The 13134-nt window shown below is 36.1% G+C and overlaps 1 protein-coding gene across 1 annotated transcript; it reads right to left on the minus strand.

Moving 5' to 3' along the window:
• Positions 1–4367: 4367 nt before the first annotated feature.
• On the minus strand, positions 4368–12463 carry ASF1B (anti-silencing function 1B histone chaperone). Its single transcript, XM_039346539.1, has 4 exons — positions 12272–12463; positions 8278–8393; positions 7493–7669; positions 4368–5615 (listed from the first exon to the last, which is right to left on the minus strand). Exons 1-4 carry the CDS (start codon positions 12378–12380, stop codon positions 5418–5420), a joined length of 600 nt encoding a protein of 199 aa, XP_039202473.1. The 5' UTR covers positions 12381–12463; the 3' UTR covers positions 4368–5417.
• Positions 12464–13134: the final 671 nt, after the last annotated feature.

Here is a 13134-nt window from a genome sequence, read left to right on the forward strand (position 1 = left end):
AGGTAAAGCATTTATGCGCGGTGTTTTGATAAAAATGAATAATTTTTATAAGCGAAATCAGATTCAGAAACGTAGAGAACTTGAAGATGAAATTAAATTAAAAGAAAGGGCTTTGATTTTAAATCCTTCTGATGAGAGTATTAAAGAATCTGTAAAGTTATTAAGGTCACAATTTAATATGTTGATAGCAGACCAAGCTGCAACCAACTTATTATTTATGAAACAAAATACATTTTGTAATGCCAATAAGCCTGGGAGATGGTTGGCTTATCAATTAAGAAAGAAACAGAGACAAAGAATAATAGAGAAAATAAACTATAAGGGTAAATTAGTTTCTCAGAAGGAATTGATTAAAAAATCTTTTTTGGATTATTATCAAAACCTATATAAATCTACTAATATACAAATGCTAGATATAAATAAATATTTAGCTGAGGCAAGTTTTCCTAAACTGACTGAGGATCAGAAATATGAAATTAATGGTTTAATTACTAAGGAGGAAATTACCTCAGCAATTCAACAATTGAAATTAGGGAAAGCACCGGGTACGGATGGGTTAACAGCTGTTTATTACAAAGTTCTAATAGAGGAGATGATCCAACCATTACATGATCTTTTTAATGGTATTTTACAGGGTTTAGAGATTCCTCCTTCATGGCGTAGTGCTTTTATATCATTGATTCCAAAGGAGGATCAAGATCTTACCCTACCAAAAAATTACAGGCCTATATCTCTTTTAAATGTGGATTATAAGATATTTGTAAAAATTTTGGTAAATAGGCTTATGAGGGTGGTGCATCATCTTGTGCATAAAGATCAATCAGGATTTATAACAGGAAGGTATATGAAAAATAATGTCAGACAAATTATTAATTTACTAGAATATTTAGACAAGAACAACCAAGTTCCTGCAGGGCTCATATTTTTAGATGCTGAAAAAGCATTTGATCAATTGAATTGGCATTTTATGTTAAGAGTAATGGAAGAAATGAATTTTGGTGAAAAGATATTACAAGCCCTTACGGTAATATATCAAAAACAAACGGCACAACTTATTGTTAATGGAGGTTTGTCGGAGGTTTTTACAATAGAGAAAGGTACTAGACAGGGGTGTCCTTTATCGCCATTGTTGTTTGTTTTAACATTGGAAATATTATTGATCAAAATTCGAGAGTCTCAGGAAATTAAAGGAATATATGTTAATAAAAAAGAATATAAGTTGAGAGCTTTTGCGGATGACTTGGTTGTTACTTTGTCGCAACCTGATTATTCTGTAGTAAACTTATTACAGTTGATTCATCATTATGGTTTGGTCTCGGGTTTTAAGATTAACGTAAATAAGACTAAAATTTTACCTAAAAATATGTCGAGTCAGGAGAAGCAGATTTTGGTCAACTTGACGGGTTTTGAGATTGTTAATAAGGTAAAATATTTGGGGGTGATGCTGTCTGTTTCTAATGCAAAATTATTTAAAAATAATTATGAAAGGTTGTGGGTCAGGGTACAGAAGGACTTGAAGAATTGGGAAAAGTTGCAATTATCCCTCATGGGAAGAATTGCAGTGATAAAAATGAATATTCTACCCAAGTTTCTTTTTTTGTTTCAAATGTTACCAATTTTGAAAAATGAGATTAATTTAAATGAGTGGCAGAAGGGTCTCAACAAATTTATTTGGGCAGGGAAAAAACCAAGGGTTAAGTTTAAAATTATGCAAGACTTCCGTGAGAGGGGTGGACTTAAGGTACCAAATTTGAAATTATATTATGATGCGGTGGTTTTAACATTAATTAGTGATTGGGTAAATTTGACAAATTCTGAGATACTTTACTTAGAGGGATGGGATTTACTTTATGGGTGGCATGCCTATTTAATATTTAATAAAAAAATAGATTGGGCTTTTAAATCTCATATTTTAAGAATTTCTTTACTTAGGATTTGGAGAAAATATTATAAAAGTGATTTTAAAGTACCATTATGGGCTATACCTTGGCATGCGATAGAAGGAATAAAAAGAGGGGTTAAAATGGATATGGTGTCTTATAGACAGTTACTTAAATGGGATGGACAAAACTGGCAATTAAAATCACGGGAAGAGTTAGCACAAGAAAATTTTACTTATTCTTGGTTCCAATATAGGCAACTATTAGATAGATGGAAGATGGATTGTAAGGTGGGTTTTCTTAGAGAAGATGAAAATCTTATTAAGCAACTGAAGGATCAAAGACAAACCCACATTAAGAGAATTTATGGGGTTTTAGTTGAATTGGACTCAGAAACGGAACTAATTAAAGATTGTATGATTAGATGGGTGCAGAATTTTTGTGAGCCAGTTTCATTGGACACCTGGGAAACTATTTGGATGAGAAATGTCAAATTTACTCAAGCACAGAACTTAAGGGAGAATTTTTATAAAATGTTTTATAGATGGCACCTTGATCCACAAAAAATGTCTTATATGTATCCTGACGTGCAACCCAAATGTTGGAGATGTGGTTATAAGGAGGCTTCCTATTATCATATTTGGTGGTCATGCAGAGAGATAAAAGCATTTTGGATTAAAATATGGTGGAATATCCAGAGAATTTTTAGAAGGAGGGTAAAATTTACTCCGCAATTATTTTTGTTAGGTATTGTTACAGATTGTGATACAAAGGAGGTTGTATTGATGTTAAACTTGATCACAGCCGCTAGGCTGTTAGTAGGACAATACTGGAAGAAGGAATCTTTGCCTACATTGCAGGAATGGTTTCTTAAAGTAGCTTATCTGGCAGAAATGGCAAAGATTTCGGCTTTCTTAAAGCAACAAACGCAAGAGAAGTTTTTTGCTGTTTGGGATAAATGGATAAAATTTATACAATTTAGATTGGGTATACAAAAATATTATATAGTTTTTTCATAAGTTTTATTTTCATATATATTATAGATAATTTTTTTATATATATAAATATAAAGTTTTTAATTTAATTTTTATTTTTATTTTTTAAGCCTATATTCTGCTCTGGGAAGCTCAGGGGGGGGGGGAAGGGAGGGTTTTTTTTTCCTTTTTTTTTTTTTGGGAGGGCTGGGGGATGGGGTTTTGTTTTTTTTTTTATTTAATATATGTATTGTTTAGTTTTATTTTTCTGTATATGTTGCTTCTTGTTTTGTATTATTTTTCTTTTTTTGTAAAATTTATAAAACTTTCAATAAAAAAAAAATATATATATATTGAGAGTAGGGTCCTTTCTGGCCATATTTGGTATAAAAAAACCGATGGAATTTTTGATGGACAGCTTATAACAAAATTGCCATAATGAATGGGACAATGGAAAAGTGGCAGAAATGAAGCACAATAGAAAAATAACACATTTATAGCATACAGCATATTTGTTTCATAGTAAGTCTGTGGCAGATAAAATCCTAGAATATCTGGAGTTCAAATAAGATCAAAGAGTTCAAAGCTGAGGCTTATTCCACATTGAAGCCCATTGGTTCCCATTTCTACCTTATTTTTGTCAATTTTTTTTTTGTGATTCTATTTTAAAAGATTCACATACCTGTAGCATTTTCAATTTCTGTATTTGACAATCTTTTTGTTTCAACTGAAACTGAATGTATTTGTATAATTATGCTGATATTCTCAAACTATGGTCACAAAAAATAAAAGCATGTTTTATATTTTATACAGAAGTAGCTCTTGGGTTTAATGTCCCAACTGATCTTAAAGGGAATATCCGATTTCAGGAACTTTTTCTAGTACCTAGAACAGAAGTCTTCATAATGACATCTCAGTATTTTTAAGTATGAATAGATCTGTCAAATTAGGCATTTTATTCCAAGACCTCATGTCTATTTCTTTTAAATCTTTATTTTGCTCTGTCTAATCTTACTTACCGGTACATGTTATATTGCTGCCTATATTTGCTTTCAAAAATTATATTTTATAGTTTTATTATAAAATGCATTTAGCGTCCTTGCACAAAACATAGCTTATATCCAAAATATAATTTTGGATTATGTCTGATCTAAGGCAAAGAGTTTTTTTTTTTAAAATATATATATATAAAAATAGGCATTAACCTAGCAAACAATACTGACTGCAATTTGAACATAATATTCTGTTTTTAACAACTTCTGGGGATCTAGGAATTTTTGCCATTGAAAGTTAAATACCTCAAAGGAAAAACCTGTTCTCATTTAGCTGACTTTAATCAACTGGCTAAGTCCCACATATACTAGGTTAGCTTTCCCCAGAAAAATTGAAATATATTTCACCACTCTTGCTTTAAAGAAACAAATAAAAAAAAACAGCATCAGTTTTAACTTTAACTTATCAAAGAGGAGACACTCCGTGTTTTATGCCCAGAGATACTATTATGTACATTCTGTAAGCTTTTTGCACAATTTTTATTGAAAGAGTCCTATGCAGGATAGATTTATCATATACCAAGTAAATAGTCAAATATGAAAGAATGTAATCCCTGAAAACAAGTAAGCCAGGTAAAAAATAACAAATACAAATTTGTCCAATCAAAAAGGAAACCCCATCCTAAGAGGTGCAAACAATTATACAGGCACTTAATATAGTATGGTAAGCACCTGCATAACTGTTTGTACGTCTTAGGATGGGGTTTCCTTTTTTATAGGACAGGTAGTATCTATTAATTACAAGTGCCTATATAAACTGTAAGTAGCATTTTAGAGTGCAGTTATTTTAAGACCATAGGTGAAGATGCATACAAAAAGATGCATAAGTTCAGCAGTGGCCTATTTTTGCTGATTCAGATGTTGGAAAAATCATTTTGAGGTTACTAGCAAATAGTTGTGGCATGCTAGAACACTCTCAAAAGCAGCATCATGACAGCTACATAACTAGCAGAGCTTTCATCTAAAACTCAACTTTCTAATCTTAAGATGTAAGGCAAGTATCTTTGAAGCCAAGAAGAAAATGGTTATGAAATTGGAACCAAGTAACAGCTATGATGTATCTGGTCATTTATTAAAAGCATGTCCTCAAGAGTCAGCTCTCTGTACTAACAGGAAAAAAAAAATTCAAACTGTCCAGAAATGAGAGTGCTTGCTGTGCCCACCTTTAGGCAATGGATGATCAGAATAATAAGTTAGTTCCCACTGTTCTGAGTCTTCAGGAATTATGGCAGGAGATTTTTCTGTGTCAACTAAGTGTTCATAAGCAGTCAGCACAAGAGGAGCCAAGTTTCAGTCAAGAAATAATATGACAGAATTACAAATCTATAATCAGGAAGACACATTTGTTATAAATCCAGATATGAAAAGAGCTCTGATATGTTTGTCTACACAGATGTAACAATTAGGACTCCCATTGCTTTACTGGCCATAAGAATCCATATCTCTTCACAGATTTTTCAAATAATTCATTTAGCTGCAATTTTCTGCATCTTTAAATTCTTCTGCCTGTTTTATATGCAGTCCATTGAATTTTCAGGTTGCAAGCCTGCAGAAGGGATCAATCCTTTGATGTAGGCACAGCTAGAAGATAGGAAACCATCAGGCTCTGGCTCTACATTTTCAATATTGTCCATCTGATTTTTAGGACCATCCCAATTGATGTGGAAACGGGTGACTCGGGGATTGGAGGCCAGAATATTCCTCTGCAACTAGAAAGGCAGCAGAAAATCAGCATTATGTAGAATATAAACGTAGGGTCCTTGGTGCTCTCTGAGCTTGGTGATGTTTTCTTGCAGACATTTCATTACCAAACTAGGTAATACTATCAGTGCTACTGTACTAGTCTGATAATGAAACATCAAGAAAACCACCAAGCTCAGAGAACACCAAGGACCCCCACAGTTCAAGCCTGAGCTACAAATATTCTCATATATTTATAAATAGGAATACAAGTACAAATAGAAGCTGATTATAATTCTTACTACTGTACAGTATTCCATCAAAGTAATCCCTGTGCAAGAGATGTGCATGTTTTGCACAGATTCAGCTTTCTGTTCTGAATATTGAACTCCATCTCAACAAGTCAATTTGCTTTAAATATCTGTCAGAGTGTATCCTTTCCTCAATTAAATTACTAAGTTCCTTTACTTTGTTAAGATGATCAATAAACACTTGATATTAACTTTGAGATTTAAAGATCTTTCTCTTAGTATCTAGCAAGCAAAATTATTTAATCACAAAAAAATATTTGCTGTGGCTCAAAGAAAATCAAAATTCATTCCGTATTGTTAGGACTATATATTTTTCTGCATCCTATTCAAGGCATAGTGATTTGCCTAGGAAGCATATAGTAAATTGATACTGAGCTGAAATCATTGTAACCACCTCTGACCAAATTCTGGGATCCTAATTTGTATAACAGCTTCTCTATAATAGTGTATTCACCAATACTACATAACTGCTGATTTCAAGAATTACTGACTAGCTACAGCTGCTATTTGGGGACTGCCTGAATTTTATTTCCTTCAAAACATGTTCTACTGTATTTTAATAAAAATCTATGTATTACTAAAACTCTTGTGTCTGTAACCTTTAACAGGGCAAAAAAGTGCATCATGCAGCAAAACTCTGTAGATAAAGGTGCATGAAATGTACTAACTTACAGGATGCCGGGATTTGTTACTCCTGAGGGAATGAAATTTGGGAAAGTTCTGGTTGCTTCAGCACTAGCTGCAGTCCTGTGAGTTTTCCAGCAACTTGGGCAATCCCTCATTTCCTCCCCCACACAGCAACAGCCACTTAGCTGTCTGCTGGGAAGGGAAGGAGGAATGAAGGAATAGAGAGGGAGGGAGGGAAGAGGCAGGGAGGAAGAGAGAAAAGGAGCAGGAAGAAATAAAGAAAAGAGGGAGGGAGGGAGGAGAGAAAGGAAGATTTCCAATACTCACTGCCATCTTCCCACAGTAAGAAAGCCAACAAGCCGCTAGCTCACCTGTGGTTATTCTGTTTCTTTTTAAGTAAGGAAATATCTCTTAAACTATAATATATGATCCTCATTTACAAAGTTCCTAGATACCATCCCACAAATAAATGGGGAAGGCCAGAAAGCCTGCAGGGAGAAAGTCAATGGGGATTCTGTGACCATGGCTGATGGCAGGAGCATAGCAGTGAGTTTGGTCTTACAATTTCCCTTCTGGGAAGCTTGCAGGGAAAAAGTCAAAAGGGAACCTTGCAGGGAAGGTTGCAAATAGCTCGGGTAAGTCTCCCCAACTCATGCACCCTCCACCAGTCCCTTTGTGCTTGCATTGCATCACTCAGTTTTGACCCATGGATCACGGGTTGCCTAGTTCACTATACTTCCCTAAACAGACATGCAAATAACTAATACATATTTGTACAATGGGCCTTTTATATCAGATAAGCAAAACAACTTATAATTTCCCACCTGACTCCTCATATTTCAGAAAATTATACCAGCCAATTTTCCAATTTCACCTAATTTCTAGGGAGTAGGTAATGTAATTTGGATGACGAGTTGTTGCATTAAACTGAAAAAAAAAACACAATGAGTGTGTTATTAATGTCTCACCTGGGAAAAGTCTGGCTTGAGAGGTGGGTTCTCCCTTAATTCAGGATTTATATATTCATTGTTCACATAATACCCAATGCGGATAAACTCCTGACAAAGGTAGGTGCAAGTAATGAGTATTACTGTAACTCCCACAGCATCACTTTCAGGGATTAGATCAGGATTGGGACTATTTGCCTACAGAAAAAAAACAGAAAACAGATCAATGACATTTGAATCTTGCTGTTCTTCCAAAAAAATATGAAGCATAAATGAATTCTCCATTTTATTAACAGCAAGCCATTCATCACACACACACACACACACAAAAAACCCAAAATCACAACAGTTCCTATGTTAAAAGATTTAAATCCATTCCTAAATAGCCCAAATCAAACATAGTGTCCAACATATCTCACTGGATTTTAGCACAAAGGAAGCAAAATAGACCTCTGGCCTAATTTAGCACTATCAACATTGCAGCAGCTTTCTATGGTGTTAAATAGGAATTCTTCCCGGCCCTTATTCTGAGATATCAAATGTTGGCCTCAGAACTTCTCCATACAGAGCATTCACTGAATTGCTTAGCTATGATTGAATGTATATGGAATTTAGGACATATTCATCTAGAATATTACTAATAGAAATACTAAATAAATTAATTTTCAAGTATTTGTAGATTTGTAGAATATTTTAATCCCACTATTCTACTTAAAAAGCATTGCAAGTAATTAGACTTCTTTGCCAACTCATGCTGCATCCCCGCTTTCCTTTTTTTTTTCAGATAAAAAAAATATAGAGCTTACTTCAAACACAAACATATGTCTCCCAGCTGGAACAGGTCCTACCAGTACAGAATCAAGAATTTGATCATATTCCTCACTCTCTGCAGATCCCACATAGATGATCTTCCATTCCAAATCTGAAAGATAAAAACAACAGGGATACAACTGCAAGATTATAAATGCTGTAATATTAACTCACTGAGAGAAATACACCATTCTCCACCCTTGCAAAGTGAAAATATTGACATAAATCATTGAATTAATGTATTTGGGGATGTTATACATCTGGCAAGAACAAGACTGATGTTGCTCTTATTGACTTCAGTAAGGCATTTGATAAATAGACTATAACTTACTTCTTGGTAAGCTAGAAAAATGTGGGATAGTTGACCAACTACACTCAATGTGTAGTCCTACATCTACATGACGAAAAGCATGCATTGGCGTACCCTGAGGCTCTCTCTTTGCCCAGTACTCGTCATCTTCATAAATGATGCAGATGAGATAGAAGGGGAACTCATCAAATTTGCAAATGAAACCAAGCTGGGGGAATAGCCAATTCTCTGCTCAAGCATTAGACCCTATCATTCTGAATAAATAGCTGTCCATCTCTTTTTTTAAAAAAACATCCAATTTTGAAGCACCCACAACTTCTGAAGGCAAGCCATTCCACTGACTGTCACTGTCAAGAATAGGTTGTCTCTCTCTTTGATAAGTTTCCATTCACTGTTTCTTGTCATGCCATCAGGTGCTTTGGAGAATAGGTTCACTCCCTCTTCTGTCAAGTCCCTCAAATATTAGAAGACTTATCATGTCACCCCAGTCCTTCTCTTCATTTCACTAGACACAACCATTCAAACACAACCGTTCTTTGTATGTGTTAGCCTCCAGCCCCCTAATCATCATTGTTGTTCTTCTATGACTCTTTCTAGAGTCTCAACTCTTTGTATTGTGGTGACGAGAACTGGACACAGTAGTTCAAGTGTAGTCTTACAAAGGCAGTATATAGCGGTGCTAATACTTTATGTAATCTTGATACTACAGTATTCCTAAGTTGCTGTAGCCTAGCATTGGCTTTTTTGGAGCTGTTCTTGATGATTATTTTATTAGATAAAATCTTTCTTCAATTTGTATGGCAGTTCATCTCAGCTAAGTGACTTTGGATACGTACAGCAGTGAAAATCAGTAACTACTATGCATAATCTTCTATGACAAACTGTTGATGCAGCTATGACATTTGACTCATATAGTGCAGGAACTCTAATTACAAGAATATATATACAGGATTTTTCCATGTCTTTTAAAGTCAAAATGCTGGGAAAATACATCATCGGTTTTTACCAACTGCTTCACCAAAATCTGGTAGAATGATTGGAGATAACTTCAGAAACTACAAAAATGTTTTCAAGGGCTCTAGTAGTCCTGGATTATATTCCCAGTTCTAGTCCTGTTTCTCTAGTTTTCATCAAAATCTATATAACTATAGTTACATACAATGCTCAGCTACAGAAGATATATTCTGCCTCTGATTTAGACAGGTTTCTAAATGTACCTAGAGCTTTTCACCTTATTTGTTGGAGATACTGTTGGGTAATATGTGGATTAAAGAGATACCTGGTATGTCTAGCTAGACAGCTGTTCTGCAATCATGAAGAAACTGGTAGGTCAGATCAGCTTATACTTATATATTAATATATATTAATTTTATATTATGTTTAATTTATATCAGCCACTTGGAGTATTGGCCAGAGCAAAATGTGGAAAATAAACAAAATATAGTACTAGATGCTAAGATTTTTCTATTTATTTCCCTCATGCTTTCAATACTACAGTCATGTTGGGAGCACTGAAGAGCTCTCAGGTTGAACGGATTAGCCGGTAACATTACCACTGCCCAGAAGACACCTTGTTGGGGGCTCCTTTCATGTCCTCACTAAGCTGCCCATTGAAGAGGCAACTATCTATCTACTCATGGTTGCCCGCTTTTGAACTGCTGGGGCAGGAGCTGAAGCAAGCGATGGGAAGTTACCCCATCCCGCAGCAGCAACCGGGTCTCAAATGTCAGCCTGCCAATCATATCAGCATCCTAACCACATGAGCTACTACACTACTTCTCTTCAAGGTTATTTACAGGTGAACTACATGGTATTAACTGATGCTGATGTTGAACTACATGATATTAACTTTATAGTTATATATAAACAGAATCATATGAGAATATCAGCAATGCAACACAGGAAATATTACCATGTTTCTCACAGATCCTTTTTCTGGGGTACTTCCTAGGCTTCTTTACAAGAGGAAAGTCATATACTTGATAAGTCATACTATAGCAAAAAACTGACTCCCAATGGCTTCTTCCAAAGAGGGCTATAATTGGATAAAGTCTTGCTTTGTATTTGTATGTAAACAAATCAGTAGTATAAATTAGACAATGTCTTGTATTTTTTTTTTCACAAGGTTAAGAAAATTGCTTCTCTTCAAGATCATTCTGAATGATAGCATAAATGAAAATCCTATAAAATAATAAGTAGGAAGTAGAAACCAAGAGGATCAAATTTAAATTTCTCAGTCCAAAGTGGCGCAGCAGTTAGAGTGCAATACTGCAGGCCACTTTAGCTGACTGTGTTCAGCAGGTCAGCAGTTCAAATCTCACCGGCTCAAGATTGACTCAGCCTTCCATCCTTCCGGGGTAGGTAAAATGAGGACCCAGATGTTGGGGGCAATGTAAATATATATATATATATATATATATATATATATATATATATATATATATATATATATATATACACATACACACATTGCTTACTGGTGTACACCGCTTAGAGAGTGCTTGCACTTAAAGCGGTATATTAGTCTCATAAATAAATAAATAAATAATACAGAATTAGATTGATAGAAGAGACATCATGCCCCATATGAGAAACTATATGTTTTTGCTGATTATATCTCCTGAACAGATTGTAAGTTAAGATTTTAAAGCCAGAGAATCATCTTGATGTTACTAAGAAAACCATTAACATGTTGTTCTATATACAGCAGTGGATTTTGTTAGTTCATTTTCCACTTGAAGCTAAGCAGTTAGATAGACTTGCCCCTTTAAGAATTGTACATGCATCTATGACAGGAGGAATAAAAGAAAAAGTAATAAATGGTAAACAGCAGTGAAATTAACTTATCCTAGAATGTAATATGCAGATGCATTTATTTGACAATTTAAAATATCAAATGGGGGAAGGGTTGCCTTGCATGAAAGGGCTAATGCTATTGTCAAAAAACCATAGAATAGAGCATAAAGCTTTTAATGAGCGGATAGTAAAAGCGTTTGTAAGCTCTGTAAATCAGTCCAACAGTAAACAGAATACTATTTCTGTTTGATAAAATGATCTGAAAGCTTTCTGCACTGATAAGCCACAAAGCAACATTCAACTGAAATCTTAAGGAATTCATGATTACCGGTTTTACAGTACTTGAAAGTCCACCTATCTTTCAAAAATAATAAGTTTATTATATTCTAAAGCCAGAAAAGCCTTTGTTTGCCACGGCAGTACTGTAAGCTTGTTGTGAACATCCCCAGCACGAATATCTATTATGAGGTCCTCAAGATCAATACCTCCTCCCCCCCACACCAAATAAAGAGAAGTTATTTTTTTTGAAGAACGAAGAACGTGCTATTAAATCTTGGAGGCAGAAGCATTTAAAATTATTTTTGTGAAGAGATTGACTAAGACTACAATCGCGGTTCCAACAATTCATCTCCCCCCCCCCCCTCAACAGTAGGTATTCAGTTTCATTTAAACCTACTTCTTTCCCAATAACTCAAGGTAGTACGCTCCACTTTTTGGTCCCCAAAGCCACTTTGTAAAAGAGGCCGGACAGCTACTCTTTTGGCCGAACATCCTAGGACCAAATCTTCCCGCCGTTACGCATCTCCCCGCAGCTCTGCTCCTAGGAAGGCGGTCCGTGGGTGGTAGACTTCGTGTTCCGATCCAACCTAATGCCTGAGACTCACCGTGGGGCAACGCCTCTCCGCACTCGAACTGCACCTGGAAGCGGAGCGGGTGGTCAAACGGGCTCGGATTCTCCAGCAGCGAAACTCCCAAAACCGACACTCGCGCCATGACAGGTTCGCTCGCTTCTCGGTGTTCTGTCCCGCCCCCTTCGGGCTCCTTTCCCAAACTCGCTCCGCGCGCCACCGGCTCAACGTCCCAGTTGCGCCAACAACCAATCCTCGCACTTCGCGCCTGAGCTAATCCGCCTACCTCCTCCCGAGGAGCCACGCCCACCTCCCCCGCCACCAATCGCCTTTCTCTTTCTGTCCCCGGCGGGAGCTCAGTCTAAACAATCTGTCTTCGACTCGGGTTTCCCGCTCTCAGGCCCGAGACCGGGGATAGCGGGTCGGGCGCTGGGTCTGTTTTGAGCGCCAAACAATCGTAGCTAATTGGCCTTTCAGTTATGTGGCCAAACCAAAGAGAATGTGAGCCATCTAACTCGAAATAGCATACGGCCTTCCAATGCTGTACTCTGGTGTAGAATAGAATGAAGAGTCCTGGGGAAAGGGGCTCAAGTATTCACACAAAACTTTTGGGGAAAGACTTCATACGGGCTTTGTAGAGTATGGAGAGTGGATATTTGCCCTGTCTGCTGTGTGGGCAAAATCCAGGGGAATCAGTGAAAGCAAACGGGCAAGTACAAAAGAACACCATGCACGCCATTAGATTCCGCCCCCCCCCCCTAGATATTTCAGTATTTGTTCTCCCACAGAATTTAATTTTACCGCCATGAACTAAATTTTAATTCATTGAAAATTGACCGCAGTGGGAAATATGGCACAGATAATGAATTAATTGGTTTAAAACTATAAAGATGGGCTAA

Source organism: Crotalus tigris, unplaced genomic scaffold, assembly GCF_016545835.1.
Source record: "Crotalus tigris isolate CLP2741 ecotype Arizona unplaced genomic scaffold, ASM1654583v1 scf7180000018005.443694, whole genome shotgun sequence".
Classification (NCBI taxonomy): Eukaryota; Metazoa; Chordata; class Lepidosauria; order Squamata; family Viperidae; genus Crotalus; species Crotalus tigris.

Excerpts from the sequence above, each read along its gene's own strand:
- ASF1B (XM_039346539.1), bottom strand. The coding sequence starts at position 12,380 with ATGGCGCGAGTGTCGGTTTTGGGAGTTTCGCTGCTGGAGAATCCGAGC. Across the intron at positions 8,394-12,271 it reads CGGAGAGGCGTTGCCCCACG|ATTTGGAATGGAAGATCATC; the intron begins GTGAGTCTCAGG and ends TTTATCTTTCAG. Across the intron at positions 5,616-7,492 it reads TCAAGCCAGACTTTTCCCAG|TTGCAGAGGAATATTCTGGC; the intron begins GTGAGACATTAA and ends CTGCCTTTCTAG.